Source organism: Urocampus carinirostris, chromosome 8, assembly GCF_059441175.1.
Source record: "Urocampus carinirostris isolate Australia breed hairy pipefish chromosome 8, RoL_Ucar_1.0, whole genome shotgun sequence".
NCBI lineage: Eukaryota > Metazoa > Chordata > Actinopteri > Syngnathiformes > Syngnathidae > Urocampus > Urocampus carinirostris.
Window position 1 is genome coordinate 42,895,760 of NC_142356.1, and position 17,742 is coordinate 42,913,501.

A 17,742-nucleotide genomic window follows, 5' to 3' on the forward strand; every position below is an offset into this window, starting at 1 on the left:
TGAATACAGGGAGTGCAGAATTATTAGGCAAGTTGTATTTTTGAGGATTCATTTTATTATTGAACAACAACCATGTTCTTAATGAACCCAAAAGTCTCATTAATATCAAAGCTGAATATTTTGGAAGTTGGAGTGGGGCTTTTTTAGTTTTAGCTATTTTAGGAGGATATCTGTGTGTGCAGGTGACTATTACTGTGCATAATTATTAGGCAACTTAATAAAAACATGTATACCCATTTCAATTATTTATTTTCATCAGGGAAACCAATATAACAGCTCAACATTCACAAATATACATTTCTGACATTCAAAAACAAAACAAAAACAAATCAGTGACCAATATAGCCACCTTTCTTTGCAAGGACACTCAAAAGCCTGCCATCCATGGATTCTGTCAGTGCTTTGATCTGTTCACGATCAACATTGCGTGCAGCAGCAACCACAGCCTCCCAGACACTGTTCAGAGAGGTGTACTGTTTTCCCTCCTTGTAAATCTCACATTTGATGAGGGACCACAGGTTCTCTATGGGGTTCAGATCAGGTGAACAAGGAGGCCATGTCATTAGTTTTTCTTCTTTTAGACCCTTTCTTGCCAGCCACGCTGTGGAGTACTTGGATGCGTGTGATTGAGCGTTGTCCTGCATGAAAATCATGTTTTTCTTGAAGGATGCGGACTTCTTCCTGTACCACTGCTTGAAGAAGGTGTCTTCCAGGAACTGGCAGTAGGACTGGGAGTTGAGCTTGAGTCCATCCTCAACCCGAAAAGGCCCCACAAGCTCATCTTTGATGATACCAGCCCATACCAGTACCCCACCTCCACCTTGCTGGCGTCTGAGGCGGACTGGAGCTCTCTGCCCTTTACCAATCCAGCCACGGGCCCATCCATCTGGCCCATCAAGACTCACTCTCATTTCATCAGTCCATAAAACCTTAGAAAAATCCGTCTTGAGATTTTTCTTGGCCCAGTCTTGACGTTTCAGCTTGTGTGTCTTGTTCAGTGGTGGTCGTTTTTCAGCCTTTCTTACCTTGGCCATGTCTCTGAGTATTGCACACCTTGTGCTTTTGGGCACTCCAGTGATGTTGCAGCTCTGAAATATGACAAAACTGGTGGCAAGTGGCATCTTGGCAGTTGTACGCTTGACTTTTCTCAGTTCACGGGCAGTTATTTTGCGCCTTGGTTTTTCTACACGCTTCTTGCGACCCTGTTGACTATTTTGAATGTAACGCTTGATTGTTCGATGATCACGCTTCAGAAGCTTGGCAATTTTAAGAGTGCTGCATCCCTCTGCAAGATATCTCACTATTTTTGACTTTTCAGAGCCTGTCAAGTCCCTCTTATGACCCATTTTGCCAAAGGAAAGGAAGTTGCCTAATAATTATGCACACCTGATATAGGGTGTTGATGTCATTAGACCACACCCCTTCTCATTACAGAGATGCACATCACCTGATATGCTTAATTGGTAGTAGGCTTTCGAGCCTATACAGCTTGGAGTAAGACAACATGCATAAAGAGGATAGTGTGGTCAAAATACTCATTTGCCTAATAATTCTGCACTCCCTGTATTGCTGATTTTGGCTTACAGCTGAAAAAAACTCAAAAATCCTATCTCAAAATATTAGAATACTTCCTCAGACCAAGTAAAAAAATTGATGATGTCCATTGATGCACTCAGTACTTGGTTGGGAATCATTTTGCACGGATTACTGCATCAATCCGGCGTGGCATGGAGGCAAATTAGCCTGTGGCATTGCTGAGGTGTTATTGATGCCCACGATGCTTCGATAGCGGCCTTCAGCTCATTTGCATTTGTAGGTCTGGTGTCTTTCATCTTCTTCTTAACTATACCCCACAAATTCTCGATGGGGTTCAGATCAGGGGAATTAGCAGGCCAATCAAGGGCAGTGATGCCATGGTCAGTGCACCAGTTACTGGTGGTTTTGGCACTGTGGGCAGGTGCCAGATCATGCTGGAAAATGAAATCCTCATCTCCATAGAGCTTTTCAGCAGATGGAAGCATGTAGTGCTCTAAAATCTCTTGGTACACAGTTGCATTTACTCTGGACTTGATGAAACACAGTGGACCAACACCAGCAGCTGACATGGCTCCCCAAACCATTGCTGACTGTGGGAACTTCCCATTGGATTTCAAGCAACTTGGATTTTGCTCCTCTCCAGCCTTTCTCCAGACTCTGGCGCCTTGACTTCCAAGTGAAATGCAAAACTTGCTTTCGTCTGAAAAGAGGACTTTGGACCACTCTGCAACTGTCCAGTGCTTCTTCTCCATAGCCCAAGTCAGACGCTTCTTCCGTTGTCTTGAGTTCAGAAGTGGCTTGACCATGGGAATACGGCTATTGTAGCCCATTTCCCGGACACGTCTGTGAACTGTGGCTTTTGATACCTGGACTCCAGCTTCAGCCCACTGTCTTTGAAGCTCCCCCAAATTCTGGAAGCGGCTCTTCTTCACAATTTTGTTAAGGCTGCGGTCATCTCTCTTGGTTGTGCAGCGTTTCCGGTCACATTTTTCCCTTCCAACAGACTTTTTGTGGATATGCTTTGAAACTGCACTCTGTGAACAGCCTGCTCTTTGAGAAATTTCTTTTTGTGTCTTACCCTCCTGATGGAGGGTATCAATGATGGTCCTCTGGACAGCAGTCAGATCAGCAGTCTTCCCCATACTTGTGATTTAGTTTACTGAACCAAGCTGAGTGTTTTTAAGGCTCAGGAAACCCTCGCAAGGTGTTTCGAGCTAATTAGATGATTCAGGTGATTAGTTGAATAGCCTACTTGTATACTTTTTCATGATATTCCAATATTTTGAGATAGGATTTTTGAGTTTTTTTCAGCTGTAAGCCAAATTCAGCAATATTCAAAAAATAAAAGGCCTGAAATAGTTCAGTTGATGTGTAATGAATCCAGAATGTATGACATTTTTGTTTTTTTAATTGCGTTACAGAAAATAAAGAACTTTATCACAATATTCTAATTTTCTGAGACAGTCCAGTATATATATATATATATAAAATCAGCAAAATGAGGTGACATTTACTCGAAAAATTATTTTAATTGTAATAAGAATATTAATGTTTGAATTGGCAGAATGATCAGCTATCTGCTACAGCAGATAATTGGATGCCTTCTTGTATTTTGCTTGTATTATTTTTTTATTTTATTATTTAGTACAAATTATATTATTTTGAAGTATATTCATTTGGTAAAGTAAGATAAATATTATTGAAAACGAGCTAAATCAACTGTTGGCCTATAATTAAGCAACTGTGGAAGACGAAAGTTCAAGAAATTTGATAATGATTATTTTTCTTTTAACATTTTTCTTCGTGGCATACAATCCACACTAGAGGGTCCTCTGTTCTTGCTTTTTGAAAACATGAACTGCCCAAAAATGTTTTGCAAAACTTGCAAAGTTCAAACATAAAGGTTAAATGTTTACAAGAGATAAATGCTGACCTGTATCCCTGCGGACAGACGCAAGTGTATCCGTTGAGGGCGTCGATGCACTGAGCACCGTTCTGACATTTGTTTTCCTCGCAGTCGTTATAGTCCAGTTCACAGTGCTCGCCCGTGTAACCCGGAGTGCACTCACACCTGTCATGCACACATACACACTCAGATTGTAATGATAACCTTTCATGTTCTGTATTTTTTTGTACTGTCATATTCTGTTTTTTGATGCTTTCAGTGAAATTTTGTTTCTTTAATATATTTGAAACATGATGGTCTTGCTCTCTTGACTCGCCACCAAAAATATTCTATCAACATTGTAGTTATATGTCCTACTTTCAGTTTTTGTTTGGTTAGGGTTAGTTCCAACATATTCTGTTTTGTCTCCATTCCTGTTTTTGTTCAGCTGGAGGTAGCGTTCCCCCCAAAAATCCCATGTTGTCTTTCTGGGTTATTTCACCTTTTTCATGGCCAAATTGAAGCACTTTTCGAGCACTTTCAAGGACAATTTTCCAGTACCTTCAAAGGAAGAAATCCAGCGAAGATCAAAAGAACATTTTTTGTTGTTGTTGATTTTGATGACTAAAATAAAGTCGCTATCTTACTGCTAGCACGTACTTTGTGCTATTTTAAGTTGTTCCTATCTATGATCTACGATGTCAGTGGGCCACAATGTCAGTGGGCTACTATTACCTGACATGAATTCTGCCGTTGTGCTTCAACAATGGGTACACGCACACACACACACACACACACACACACACACACACACACACACACACACACACACACACACACACACACACACACACACACACACACACCCACACCCACCCACCCACACACACACACACACACACACACACACACACACACACACACACACACACACACACACACAGTAGTTCGGGTTGGTTCCCACATATTCGGAACAGAATTACTAAAATGATTTTGTTTACTGGGAGCAGGTTGATGTTTTGTCTCTTCATGTTTTTGTTCCGTTGGAGTTACTTTGTTGTTCTGTTTTCGTACACTATTGGAGACTGTTATATTATGAAAATGTGTCACTGAGTATGTTGTCTCTGTTACAAGTTTTCCAGTTGTATTGGTTTTATTATTTAATCATCATCAGATCATTGCTTTGATGATCATACTATTCATTTAGTTGTAAATGCAACTTATGCCTAACCACATATTTGAATGAAGGATTTATTTTCTGTTGTTTTTTTCCCAGTAATGTTTTCAAGTGCCCTTGAGTCTACCATACTCTTATCGAAACACCTGCAAAAGCCATTTAGATACAGTTGAAACAAAGGTTTCTAGTGAAGCCGTCCGTGTCTTTAATAGATAGATAGATACTTTATTCATCCCCGAAAGGAAATTCACACTTCCAGCAGTATCCTTGTGTTGAAAATAAAATAATAATAAAATAAAAGAAATAGAATACAGAAATACCCAATATAACGTGTTGCTATAGAGTATTTAAATAGTGCCAAATAGAATACACACTTTAATAAAAATAGGGTAATATGCAATTGTGGGGGTGGGGTTTAATGTGGGCTTTTACTCCCCCGGGTGGAGTTAAAGAGCCTCATGGCATGAGGAAGAAATGATCTCCTCATTCTGTCCGTGGAACAAGACAGTGACAGCAGTCAGTCACTGAAGCTGCTTTTCCGTTTGGAGATGATGCTGTAAAGCTGGTGTGATGAATTATCCATGATTGAACGCAGCTTTTTCAGAGCCCGTCTCTCAGCTACAGTTGTCAGGCTGTCCAGCTCTGTGCCCACAACAGAGCCCGCTTTCCTCACCAGTTTATTAAGACGAGAGGCATCCTTCTTCTTAGCGCTGCCTCCCCAAGACGCTGCCGCAAAGAGGAGGGCGCTTGCCACAACAGTCTCATAGAACATTTGCAGGAGCTTTTTGCAGATGTTGAAGGACGCCAGCCTTCTGAGGAAGTACAGTCGGCTTTGTCCTTTCCTGCATAGAGCTTCTGTGTTGGCAGTCCAGTCCAGTTTATTGTCCAGCTGCACACCCAGGTTTTTGTAGGTCTGGACAATTTCTACACATTCTCCTTTGATAGTTACAGGAACTGGGTGAGTTCGAGTTCTCCTGAAGTCCACCACCATCTCCCTTGTATTGGTGGAGTTCAGGTGCAGGTGGTTAGCGTCGCTCCATTGGACAAAGTCCTGAATCAATTTCCTGTACTCCTCCTCCTGCCCACTTCTGATACATCCCACGATAGCAGTGTCATCAGCAAACTTCTACACGTGGCAGGACTCAGAGTTGTATTGGAAGTCCAACATATACAGGTTGAATAGGAACGGAGAGAGCACGGTCCCATGCGGCGAACCCGTGCTGCTGACCACAGCCCCCCTGTTTCACATACTGGGGTCTGCCCGTCAGGTAGTCCGTAATCCATGCTACAAGGTGTGAGCTTAATCCCATCTCTGTCAGTTTACCACTAAGTAGCAGAGGCTGTATGGTGTTGAAGGCACTGGAGAAGTCCAAAAATCTAATTCTCACAGCACCTTTGCACCTGTCCAGGTGAGAGAGGGATTGGTGTAGCATACAGACTATAGCATCCTCCACTCCCACCTTCTCCTGGTAGGCAAATTGCAGAGGGTCGATGGCGTGGCGGACCTGTGGCCTCAGGTGGTGTAGCAGCAACCGCTCCATGGTTTTCATCACATGTGATGTCAGGGCGACCGGCCTGAAGTTGTTGAGTTCCTCAGGTCTTGATTTCTTTGGGACTGGGATGATGCAGGATGTTTTCCACAGCTGGGGGACCCTCCCCTGTTCCAGGCTCCTGTTGAAGATGCGCTGTAGAGGGTCTCCCAGCTCCAACGCACAGGTCTTCAGCAGTCGAGGGGATACTCCATCTGGACCAGCTGCCTTGCTGGTTCGCAGCCTCCTCAGCTCTCCACACACCTGGGCTGCAGTGATCTTGAGTGGGGGGATGTCCTCCTACATCCTGGTGTCCAGAGGGGGAGGGACAGTACTCTGGTGGTGAGAAGGAGGGGGGGTGGTCAAACCTTTTAAAAAAGTTGTTTAACTGGTTGACCCTCCCCACATCTACTTCCATGGCCACACCCCGCCTGGTGCTGCAGCAGGTGATGGTCTTCATCCCTTCCCAGACCTCCTTTATTCTGTTGTTCTGCAGCTTTTTCTCCAACTTCCTCCTGTACTGCTCCTTCGCTTCCTGGAGCTGGACTCTGAGCTCCCTCTGTACTCGTTTTAGCTCCTGCTGATTGCCATCTTAAAAGGCCCTCTTCTTTTGGTTCAGAAGGCACTTGATGTCGCTCGTGATTCAGGGCTTGTTGTTGGCATGGCACCGTACAGTTCCTACAGGAACAACATTGTCCATACAGAAGTTGATGTAGTCGGTAGTGCAGTTTGCCACCTCCTCAATGTCCCCACTGCTGAACCCTAGCAGGACATCCCAGGCCGTACATCCAAAGCAGTCTCTCATAGCCTGCTCTGCCTCAGTAGACCATTTCCTGAATGAGAGTGTGGTTGTTGGTAGCCTCCTCAATTTTGGTTTGTAATGAGGTTGAAGCAGAATGAGGTGTTAGTCTCCTCTCCCCAGTGCAGGCAGTGGAGTAGCACTGTATGTGTCCTTAATCTTTGCATACAGCAGGTCAATAGTCCTATTTCCCCTGGTTTTGCAGTCCAGATACTGGAAGAAAGCATGCAGTGTTGTATCCAGATTCACGTGATTGAAGTCCCCAGAGATTAACAGGATGGCCTCGGGGTGCTGTGTTTGTAGTTTAGCAACAGCGGAGTCAAGTTACCTCCGCATCTGCGCACGGTGAGATGTAAACAATAACAGCAATGGCGTGTCCAAACTCTCTGGGCAAGTAATAGGGACGCAAACCTACGGCCAAAAGTTCGACGTCCCAGCAGCAAATGGAAATCTTTGTGTCTACATGCCCAGGGTTACACAACCTCGCTAGTCCGCCTCCTCTCTGCTTCCTGCAGGCTTTTGTGTCTCTGTCTCCCCTAACAGCGCAGAAGCCGGGTCGCTCGACGTTAGCGTCCGGGATGCTAGACGTGAGCCACGTTTCCGAAAAGGAGCGTGCCCCCTGATGACAGTTGAGGTGCCCACAGACCTGTTCTGAAAATAGCTCACCAGTGCTGAGTCATTGTGATTTTCTAGTAAATGTTTTCATGGTTGACTGAGTCTATTTAACCTTATTTTTGATAAATAACCTGGTAATAACATAATGATAAAATGATTGATTGTTAATAAATTCAAATACATTTCTGTTCATGGGCTTCATGGACAAAAAAATCTAATCAAGTATTGATAATTATTTTTAAGCAATTAATTAAGAAAATAGAATGAGAATTTGCTCATGTGTTAAATACAATAATTTATTCATCTTTTTATTGATTTATTTTACAGGAAATACATCAAACTAAATTCCAATTTATGGGTTTCATAAAGAGAATCAGCAAAAAACATGCAGCTTTTCTTAGTTACCTATCTGGCTACCTTTTTAGCTTTGTAGCTAGCTATCTCCTTACCCTTTAATCTATTTAGCAAGCTATCTATCTATCTTTTTACATCTTTTTTGAATGCTTATCTAGCTTACGCTTTTTTTTGCCAGTTATCAAGCTAAATTTTGGCCGCCTTTCAAGCCAGCTAATTATCCTCCACCCCTCCCCCATGTGCAATTTAGTTGGATTTTTACTCTATTATCTAGCTATTTCGCTCCCTTTTCAACTTTTCCTATTTACTTTTCTAGTTAACTATCAAGCTGCTTTTTAGCTATTTGACATATAACTAAGTTGCTATTTTAGAAATGCTAATAAGTAGCAAAAAAGTAGCTCTCAGCTTAAAAAAGGTTGGATAATGCCACAATACCTATTCTTTTTCTGCAAATAAATGCTTTTCCAAATCTAATCCATATTTTTGTCAACATTTAAAGGAACCTGACTATTGCAAACCAGTGTGTGTGTTTGTGTGTGTTTCTACATCTTGTCTACTCACTTGTAACCCTGAGGGGTAAGAATGCATTTGGAATTGTCCTGACATGGGTTCAATTCAGGAGCACAGAAATCCAGTTTCTCTTCACATAGCTCTCCTGGGAACAAACACACAGACAAAATTTTCGCTTTACATGCACCAGTACTGTGTGTTGTTTGACGGATGAGTCCCTGGTGAGCAGGGCTAAGGCAAAGGCCTGACAAACAATCTCATCTGTAGGAATGTCACGTCTCTGATAATATTCCTTGCTACGTTGTGCTTCTTCAACTTGAATTGATGAAAAAAGAATGGCGAGGGAATAAAAAGCGTGCTCACGACAGCATGGCATCCGCAATGGGCATAATTACGAAATCATTTGGGGATTCTTCTGTGATATGTGCGGTGATGTGTTCTACTTAATTGATGTCCGTTAAGTACTAAAAACTGTTCATAAGGCAGCGTTTTGATGAGGAGGCCGTTTTCATTTACAGATATATTAAACATGTGTTATTGTTTTTTCTAATTAGTATTTTCCAGACTATAAATCACACTTTTTAATTATAGGCCAGCAGTTCCGAATACAGATAACTCTACAAAGAGCCACTAGAGAACACTGTAGACTTACGATCTATAGTTCCCACTTCACAACCATAGTGTGTGAATAGTGTTCTGGAAAATATGGTACGCTGTAATTCAATCTTTTTAAACCAGACTATTGTGTCGTGAGAGTTTGTCTAGTGTGCCAGAGGGAAATTACCCAATTTTATCTTTAAAAAAAAAAGCATGCCATTGATTAGTATGTTTGCTTTCTTCTGTTGATAAACTGAGTCTATAAACACAGTCAATTTTTTAAAAAAAGTTCATATTTAAGAAATGTTCTCAGATCAGATACACAGAGCTTCTTAGGGTGGAAAGGTGAAAATAATTATTAGAAAAAATCACCACTCCAAAAAAATTATCTTCAAGACCTTATAACTCTCAGCCATAAACAGTTATAACAATTAAAAAAAAGTGTCAATTTGTTGAATACAACCCCAGAAATATGGGCTTTACTATACAATTTAAACAAAATTGCGTCATTTTTTAAAAAAAGGCTCCATTTATTTAAAACAATTCAAATATTTAAGTTCATTTATACACAATTAACCAAAAAGGTTAAATCAAAGTCATGCAGTGTTTTTAAACCAGAAAATGTCACTATTTAATTTTCTAAAAAAAACATGCCATTCTTTCAAATCTTTGCTTTCTTTCAGTGATCGGCAGAGAGACTGTAAAATCAATGCATATCAGTATATTTTCTTTTTATACACTAATGATCTACAGTAGTACAGTATATTCAAGCTTTAAAAAAATAACACGAAACAGGTGCCAGAAATTAATTCTGAAATTATTTGAGGGACAGTTTGCCTCATGTGTTCTTGACGTAAAAATGTGTACCCTGGCTCAAAAAAGCTTGGAAAACACTGGTGTAGTTAACTAATTACTTGTATTTTATTTTTCAAAATAATCCATCCATCCATTATCTGCACCGTTTTTCCTCAGTAGGGTCGCAGGAGTGCTGGAGCCCATCCCAGCTATCTTCGGGCACTGGGCAGGGGACATGAAATGAAATGATCTGCATTTATATAGCGCTTTTCAAGTCAATGACTTCCCAAAACGCTTTACAATGTGCTCCACATTTCCGAATAGCGGCCTTGTATTGCAGCCATGTAAGACGCTAACCTGCTTATTGGGGGTATTAGGGGTTCAGTGTCTTACCCAAGGACACTTCGACATGTAACACGGACGAGCCGGGATTCGAACTGGGATCCCTTGATCCCAAGACATCCCGAACTGGTTGCCAGCCAGTCGTAGGGCACACAGAGACAGACAACTCACTCGCTCAGTCACACTTAGGGACAATTTGGACCGGCCAATTAACCTGACATGCATGTTTTTGGAATGTGGGAGGAAACCGTGGTGCCCGGAGGAACCCCATGCAAGCACGGGAAGAACATGCAAACTCCACACAGGAAGGTTCGATCTCATGACCTCAGAACTGTGCCGCACACGCGCCAACCACTGCTTCGCCGTGCTGCCCCAATAATAATAATTAATTAAAAAAAGAAAAGAAAGGTTTATCATTTTTTTAAATTGGTTGGCCCTGCAGCAATTTTTGAATAAGTTTATATTGAAATCTGTTAAGAATATAAAAATATAGTACTTGAAGTACAAAAAGCATTTGGTTATTTTCAGTATATATTATTTTATTTGACAAGAAAATTTCAGTATAAAAAATATATTTAAAAAAAAGGAAAATATCTCAAATTTGTTTGGAAAAATCTATAAAAAATATAAAAAATAAAAGTAAGTAAAATCTTATACGGGCAGCATGGCATAGCAGTGGTTAGCGCATGTGCAGCACAGGTCTGAGGTCATGGGATCAAACCTTCTTGTGTGGAGTTTGCATGTTCCCCCCGTGCTTGTGTGGGTTTCCTCCGGACACTACGAAAAAAAAAAAAAATTAATAAAATAAAAATTGATAATCTGTATGTGTATATATATATATATATATATATATATATATATATATATATATATATATATACATACATATATATATATATATATTGTCACACTCACCCGGATCGGGAACACCTGTGTTCAGGATTTGGCGCCAACAGCCAGGACTGCTGATTGGCGCACCCTGTATATTTAAATCCCCAGCTTCCGGTAACACTTTGTTGGATTGTACTCACGCTACCTGTTGCCTTCAGCTCAGTAAGCCCGTACCTCTGACTCTTTGCCTGCTCCCTGTTCTCTTCTGATTGATCTCCGTTGCCGACCCGTTTCTGTAAATCTGCCCTGCCCGTCTGACTCCTGAACTCTTTTCCGAACACTACGATTACGCCTGTCCGCGACCATTCCCGCCAAGCCTTCACCCGCCTGTCAAGTTCCGTCAATCCGCCAACCAACGGATCGAAGAATCCCACCTTGTCATTTCCTTCCTTTCAATAAAACCAAGAAACGAGCGCAAGTGATCTCAGTCTTCCTTTCGTCCTGTCTGACATATATATATATATATATAAAAATGAGAAAAAAGTACATACATTTGAATATAATATATAAACTTGCTGCTTCCTATAGTACACCAATAGATAGCAACATTTTCCACACAAACTTCTTTTTTCATAGTTGATTTTTACTTTCCACCCTTTATTCTAATCTTAATAATTATCTTCCAAAATTCAACACTTGAATCATTCATTCCAATCATTTACGCTGCATTATCAAAACATTCCACCTGACGCCAGCCGTTCCAATCACGATAAAAAAAACGCAAAAAATATCAGGCAATAAAGGAAAAGAAATCATCAGCAAATGGAAGACATGCATTTTGCACAAGGATTACATGCCTGGATGAATTTCATATTTGCAAGTAGAACGCTTGCAAAAAGGGAGGGAGGAGTGAGGAGGAAGCGACTAACCTCTCTCCACCTCATTGGTAGCAGCTGCCGGCACGCAAAATAAAAAAGTCAAACACACACAAGTCAAAAAAACATCCGAAAAAGTCAAAAAAGGACAAGCACACAGAAAGAAAGAGAAAGAGAGAGAAACAGCAACCGACACCAACATTAGCAATGTGGTTAGCAATTCATTTAAGCAGACACGCTAAAGCAGACACGCTTAAGCAAAACAGTGTTAGAAATGAGAAACGTGGAGTTAAAGACAATAAGTTCATTTTTACTTTTTTTTTTAATTAGTTTGCGTGTTTGTTAGGGCTCTGCCACCTCTAAGAAACGTAACATTTTATTGTTTTAGTTTTATCTTTTAGCCAATTTTTCAATCTATCAAGTACTGATAGAAGAAGAAATCCAGTGTGAATCATGTATTTTGCAGAGCCACAAATATATCTGAGATTTACATATTTGATTTTTAAAGGGACAGTGTGTAATATTTAGTCAACCACGATAAGCGAGAGATTACAGTATGTACAGCGGCTTGCGAAACTATTTGGCCCCCTTGAACTTTGTGACCTTTTGCCACATTTCAGACTTCAAACATAAAGATATAAAAATGTAATTTCTTGTGAAGCATCAACAATAAGTGGAACACAATCATGAAGCGGAACACACTTTATTGGATATTTAAAAAAAATTTAACAAACAAAAAACAAAAAGGTGTGCAAAATTATTCAGCCCCTTTATTTTCAGTGCAGCAAACTCTATCCAGAAGTTCAGTGAGGATCTCTGAATAATTCGATGTTGATCTAAATGATTAACAATGATAAATGGAATCCACCTGTGTGTAATCAAGTCTCTTTATCAATGCACCTGCACTGTGATAGTCTCTGAGGTCTGTTTAAAGCGCAGAGAGCATCATGAAGAACGAGGAAAACACCAGGCAGGTCCGAGATACTGTTGTGGAGAAGTTTCAAGCTGGATTCGGATACAAACATTTTTCCCAAGCTTTAAATATCCCAAGGAGCACTGTGCAAGCAATAATATTGAAATGGAAGGAGTATCAGACCACTGATCAGTGATCAGCGATGCAGCCAAGAGGCCCATGACCACTCAGGATGAACTGCAGAGGTCTACAGCTGAGGTGGGAGAATCTGTCCATAGGACAACAACTAGTCGTACACTGCACACATCTGGCCTTTATGGAAGAGTGGTAAGAAGAAGGCCATTTATTAAAGATATCCATAAAAAGAGTCGTTTAAAGTTTGGCACAAGCCACCTGGGAGACACACTAAACATGTAGAAGAAGGTGCTCTGGTCAGATGAGACCAAAATCGAACTTTTTGGCAACAATGCAAGACGTAAAAACAAACAATAATGTATGTAACACACTGATTATGTACGTCATGAATGGTAACATAGTCGTCACTGTGGAAAAAAATACATTGCCTCATTACTGAAAAAAATAACGCTGTTATGTTATTCCCAACACTAGAAGTTTGATGATTTGATACAATTTCTGATATGATAATAATGCCAGAGCCTGTGTCCCATATATACAAATATACTTCCTGCGCCTGAAAAGATTGAAATGCTAGTTATTGGTCCATCTAAATGCCGTGACTTGTTCTCAAAAACAGCTCTGAACATTGACAAATGCAATATCACCCAGAGTGACTCAGTCAAAAATTTAGGTGTCATATTCGACCCCGATCTGTCCTTTCAAAACACGTTAAGAATATTACTAGAACAGCTTCGCCCTATGCTGTCTCAGTCAGGTGCGAAGATTATAATTCATGCGTTTGTTACTGAATAATTTTGCACACCCACTTTTTCGGGTTTTTTTTTGTTAAAAAAAGTTTGAAATATCCAATAAAGTGTGTTCCACTTCATGATTGTGTCCCACTTATTGTTGACCTTTATATTTGAAGTATGAAATGTGGCAAAAGGTCACAAAGTTCAAGGGGGCCAAGTAGTTTCGCAAGCCACTGTATATAAAAAATACGCATGCAAATCTTTTGACTTTCCAGTACCATTAAAAGAAAAATTCTGGTGTAAATCATGTATTTTGCAGATCCATGAATATACCTGGGAATTTACATATGTAATTTTTAATATTGCATGTGCATTTCCCAAGATGCAGGATTTTTAGATCTTGAGTATATCACGAAGATCATTTTTTTGAGACAAATCTCTCCCCGTATAGGTGAGGGGTATAAATGACAATAGTATGTAGCTTAAATTTTCAGTTGCAGGAAGTTACAATTTACCATTGGGAATTGCCACCTTCGTTTTTTACGTGGCCCATTATAAATGTCCTTATATAATAAGTAATCCTTGCAATTATACACATTTCAAAATGCCATTATTAGCTGTAGCATTCACCTGTCCCGTAGAGGGCAATGACGCTTCATGGGACAATACCATACAAACTAATGCCAGCTGCCGTTAATTACGAGGGAAAAAGAAATGCAGTCGCAAAGCCAAACCACCAGAGCAGTATAAGCATCATTTTTAAGCAGATTTGTTGAGAAACATGGCACCATTACATACACTCCACCCGAAATTCAAGCACTTTTAAATCTTTGAAAACACAACCATAAAATTCAAGCAGTTTCAAGCACCCGTATGAACCCTGTATACAGCAATCAATAATTCCAGTAATTTCCCTTTTTACACCATTTATGTTTGATGCTGTGCTACGAAATTTCCCAAATGCAATTAACATGTGCAATACTGGAAGAGAGCAACGATGCGAGCAAGCCAATCACCATGGCGACAGGATGCTTCATCACCTGTGTATTCCGTGGAGCACATGCACGTGTAGTTGTTGATTCCGTCCACGCAGGTGGAGTTATTCTCACAGTCGTTGTCTTCGCAGTCGTCGATGTTAAACTCGCAGGAATCCCCCTCGAAACCTTCGGGGCACACGCACCTGGTGGCAATAACAAAAACGCACAAGGGTCTTTCTTTAAAATAGTTCCGCCTAGGAGTTGTAATTTTATTTACAGAGCAGAGAGTGCAAAGTTCATTCTAGGCTCGACAAAAGCCCTATGAGTCGGGTAAGCGGCTCGATCCAAATATCCATACTATCGATAATAAGCAACTACTTGGAACGGATCAGTATTATTGTCCTGGCATCAATAATTCTCTCCTCTATTAATTTCTTTGTAAATGGCATAGTCTTTCGCTCTCTCACCCAGGGCCTTTGGCCACTCTAAATTCATACCTGACTGTGTAACTGACACCCTTTTATTACTTCTCCACTGGCTGGCTTGCTGTTGCATCCTGCCTGCCTGGCATGAGAGAGGGACATATCTATGCGCCTTTCTACCAAAAGCTAAACATGACAGAAACAAACAGGAAGTGCAGTGCGGACTTTTTTTTTTTTTTACATCAGAAAATGATAATGCCAAATTTAATATGTAAGGAAAAGTGGTCTGCAACTGTTGCAAGACCAAAAATTTGCATAAACAAATGAAAAAAAAAAGGTACTTTAAAGAACAACATACTGCAACCAAAACGTGAAACTGCTCCTGAAAGAAAATCTGTGAATTTAATTGTCACTGTGGCACTAGTGCCAATGACAGACAATTGACACTTTATTTGCATTTGTCTTCCCAAGAGAAGATGACAAAAGACAAAAATGGGAGATTGAAGTTTAAAAAGATACGACTAAGTTGTTCCTGCGGCCTGTCACTGAAACGGTCTTGCTTCTGTCTCCTAAGAAAAGCCAATGACTGCCTTTGGAGAGGCCTTGTTAGTGGGGCTTTAATCTCGCCAGAGGGGAATGTGGTGCTCTTATTGTTTTTAAGTTGGGATGTTCTGTGAGTGTATTGTATGTTTGATAGTACTGGCCCTTTAAGAGACTTAAGAGTTACCGGCCCTTGAAGAGAATTAGGAAGTTATGTTATGGCAGATGCAAACAAGGAAGTAGGAGCACATGGTGATAAAACACAAACCCTGTAGTCCAACTGCCTGTTTCAATACAGAGATATCTGCACATATCTTTAGCCATACAAAGCATCTGCCCGAATCTAATCACTTTTCATGTTCATTTGGTCAAAGTTGATGCTTTGTTTGGTGTTTTGGAATTAGAATTTTCATGCATTTTGTTTGTGTAAAACAGCTATTTGTCAAACTTGTTGATTGATGGATAATTCAAGAAAATGGATGACATATTTTCAAGACAAAATAGTGCTAGGTAACCAGTGGTTTTGTTAAAAAAACAATTACGAAATAGGCATTTAACACGTGAACACACATGCACTAACATGTTTTAAGGAGCAATTTAATTTCTTTATGATGGATTGCAATGTTAAAATATGTACAAAAGAATATATTTGTAACAACTCTCTTTTTTCTGACCTCAGTTTTTCACATTTTTCAAATCAATAAACCTGTAGACCAAAATGTCTTTGTTTTCAGAGTTGTGATATGACAAAGGAGTTTAGTGTACTGCTAAAGAATAATGAACATATACTGAGGGCAGCACAGCATTACTGACTTGATTTTCAAAATATTGTGCAATGGAATGGAATTGACGTTGCTGTACGGTGTTTGTTTTTTGTAACATTGCTGCTTTATGAATTAACTCTTGGCTTTTGTTCTGAAATGGTTGTAATAGAAAAAAATATATTGTTATATTTATATTTATTAGATATTTTTTTAATTATTAAATATTTTTGTTGTAGTGTTAAGGTTTGAAATAAAGGTATTTAATTAGGAAATGAGAAAAATTTAGTGCCTAAAGTCTATGAGCTGTGTTTATTGTGACTTCATTTCAAAGGGCTAAAGCAGTGTCTGAAATTACGTCTGCCCGGGTTACATCTTTTACGTCGGGCGTACAACTTACACAACTTCTCTGCCCGGGTGGCCGACAACCTTTTCTAGGAAAAAAAAAAAGTTTTGTTTTTATTTATTTATCTATTTATTTATTTTATTTAAGGGCATTAGCTCAGGAGGTAGAGCGCTCGTCTTGGGATCAAGAGATCGCAGGTCTGATTTTGTTATATGTCGAAATGTCCTTGGTCAAGACACTGAATCCCTAATGCCCCCAATAAGCAGGTCGGCGCCTTGCATAGCTGCATGGCCGCAATTAGTGTGTGACATCGGAGGCCCACTCCCATATTTCCTAGCGGGAGCAAGGATGAATTTCAGCCAGCAACAGGACATGCTGTGAATCCTTGCAACCGATAACAAAAGGTGCGTAGAATAGTCAAAGATGTGATTCAAGTAAAAGTACTGTTACTGTCGAATAATATGACTCAAGTAGAAATAAAAAGTAGTCATCCAAATAATTACTTGAGTAAAAGTAAAAGAGAAGTTGGTGATAAAACTACTCAAGTACTGAGTAACTATGGCATGGTTTTATTCACTCAATCATATCATCATATCATCAAATCATCGACATCAACAATAGATTACATTTAATTTATATAAATAGATTAAAATAATCAGGGTAAATTCAAGTTTTTTAATAAACACTATAATAATGATAGTATAAATTAAAGAAATAAATTAATGGAAAAATGGATGGATAAGTAGCACATTTAAAGCCTTAGTACTTTTTTAACAGACTCTGCAGAAAGAACAAGCTTGCTCAGGGGTCGGCAACCCAAAATGTTTAAAGAGAAATATTGTACCCAAAAAAAAAAAAATTGTCAGGCGCCGCAAAAAATTAAAGTTTTTTTTTATAAGCCTTATAATCTATATTAGCTATATTAGGCTAAATGGCTAAGTTGGATCCCCTGTATTAATCAGTTATGGATGTTTAGCTGTTAAAAAAAAAATCAAAGAAATGCAATCAAGAAATCCAATTTTAGATGTCACATTAATTTTGAGGATTGAAAATAACAATGGTGCATAAT

General features: G+C 39.7%; 1 protein-coding gene across 6 annotated transcripts in view; it reads right to left on the reverse strand.

The window, feature by feature from the left end:
* slit2 (slit homolog 2 (Drosophila)) overlaps nt 1–17,742 on the reverse strand; it is a 213,211-nt gene that overhangs the window by 21,949 nt on the left and 173,520 nt on the right. For 4 of the 6 annotated variants that reach the window (XM_088342794.1, XM_088342790.1, XM_088342789.1 and 1 more), the window contains 4 exons: nt 14,668–14,807; nt 11,900–11,923; nt 8,457–8,550; nt 3,470–3,607 (listed from right to left, as the gene is read on the reverse strand). In XM_088342794.1, the coding sequence (XP_088198920.1) occupies nt 3,470–3,607; nt 8,457–8,550; nt 11,900–11,923; nt 14,668–14,807 (396 nt within the window). The remainder of the gene's footprint in view (nt 1–3,469; nt 3,608–8,456; nt 8,551–11,899; nt 11,924–14,667; nt 14,808–17,742) is intronic. The other 2 variants (XM_088342792.1, XM_088342791.1) reach the window with 1 other exon arrangement.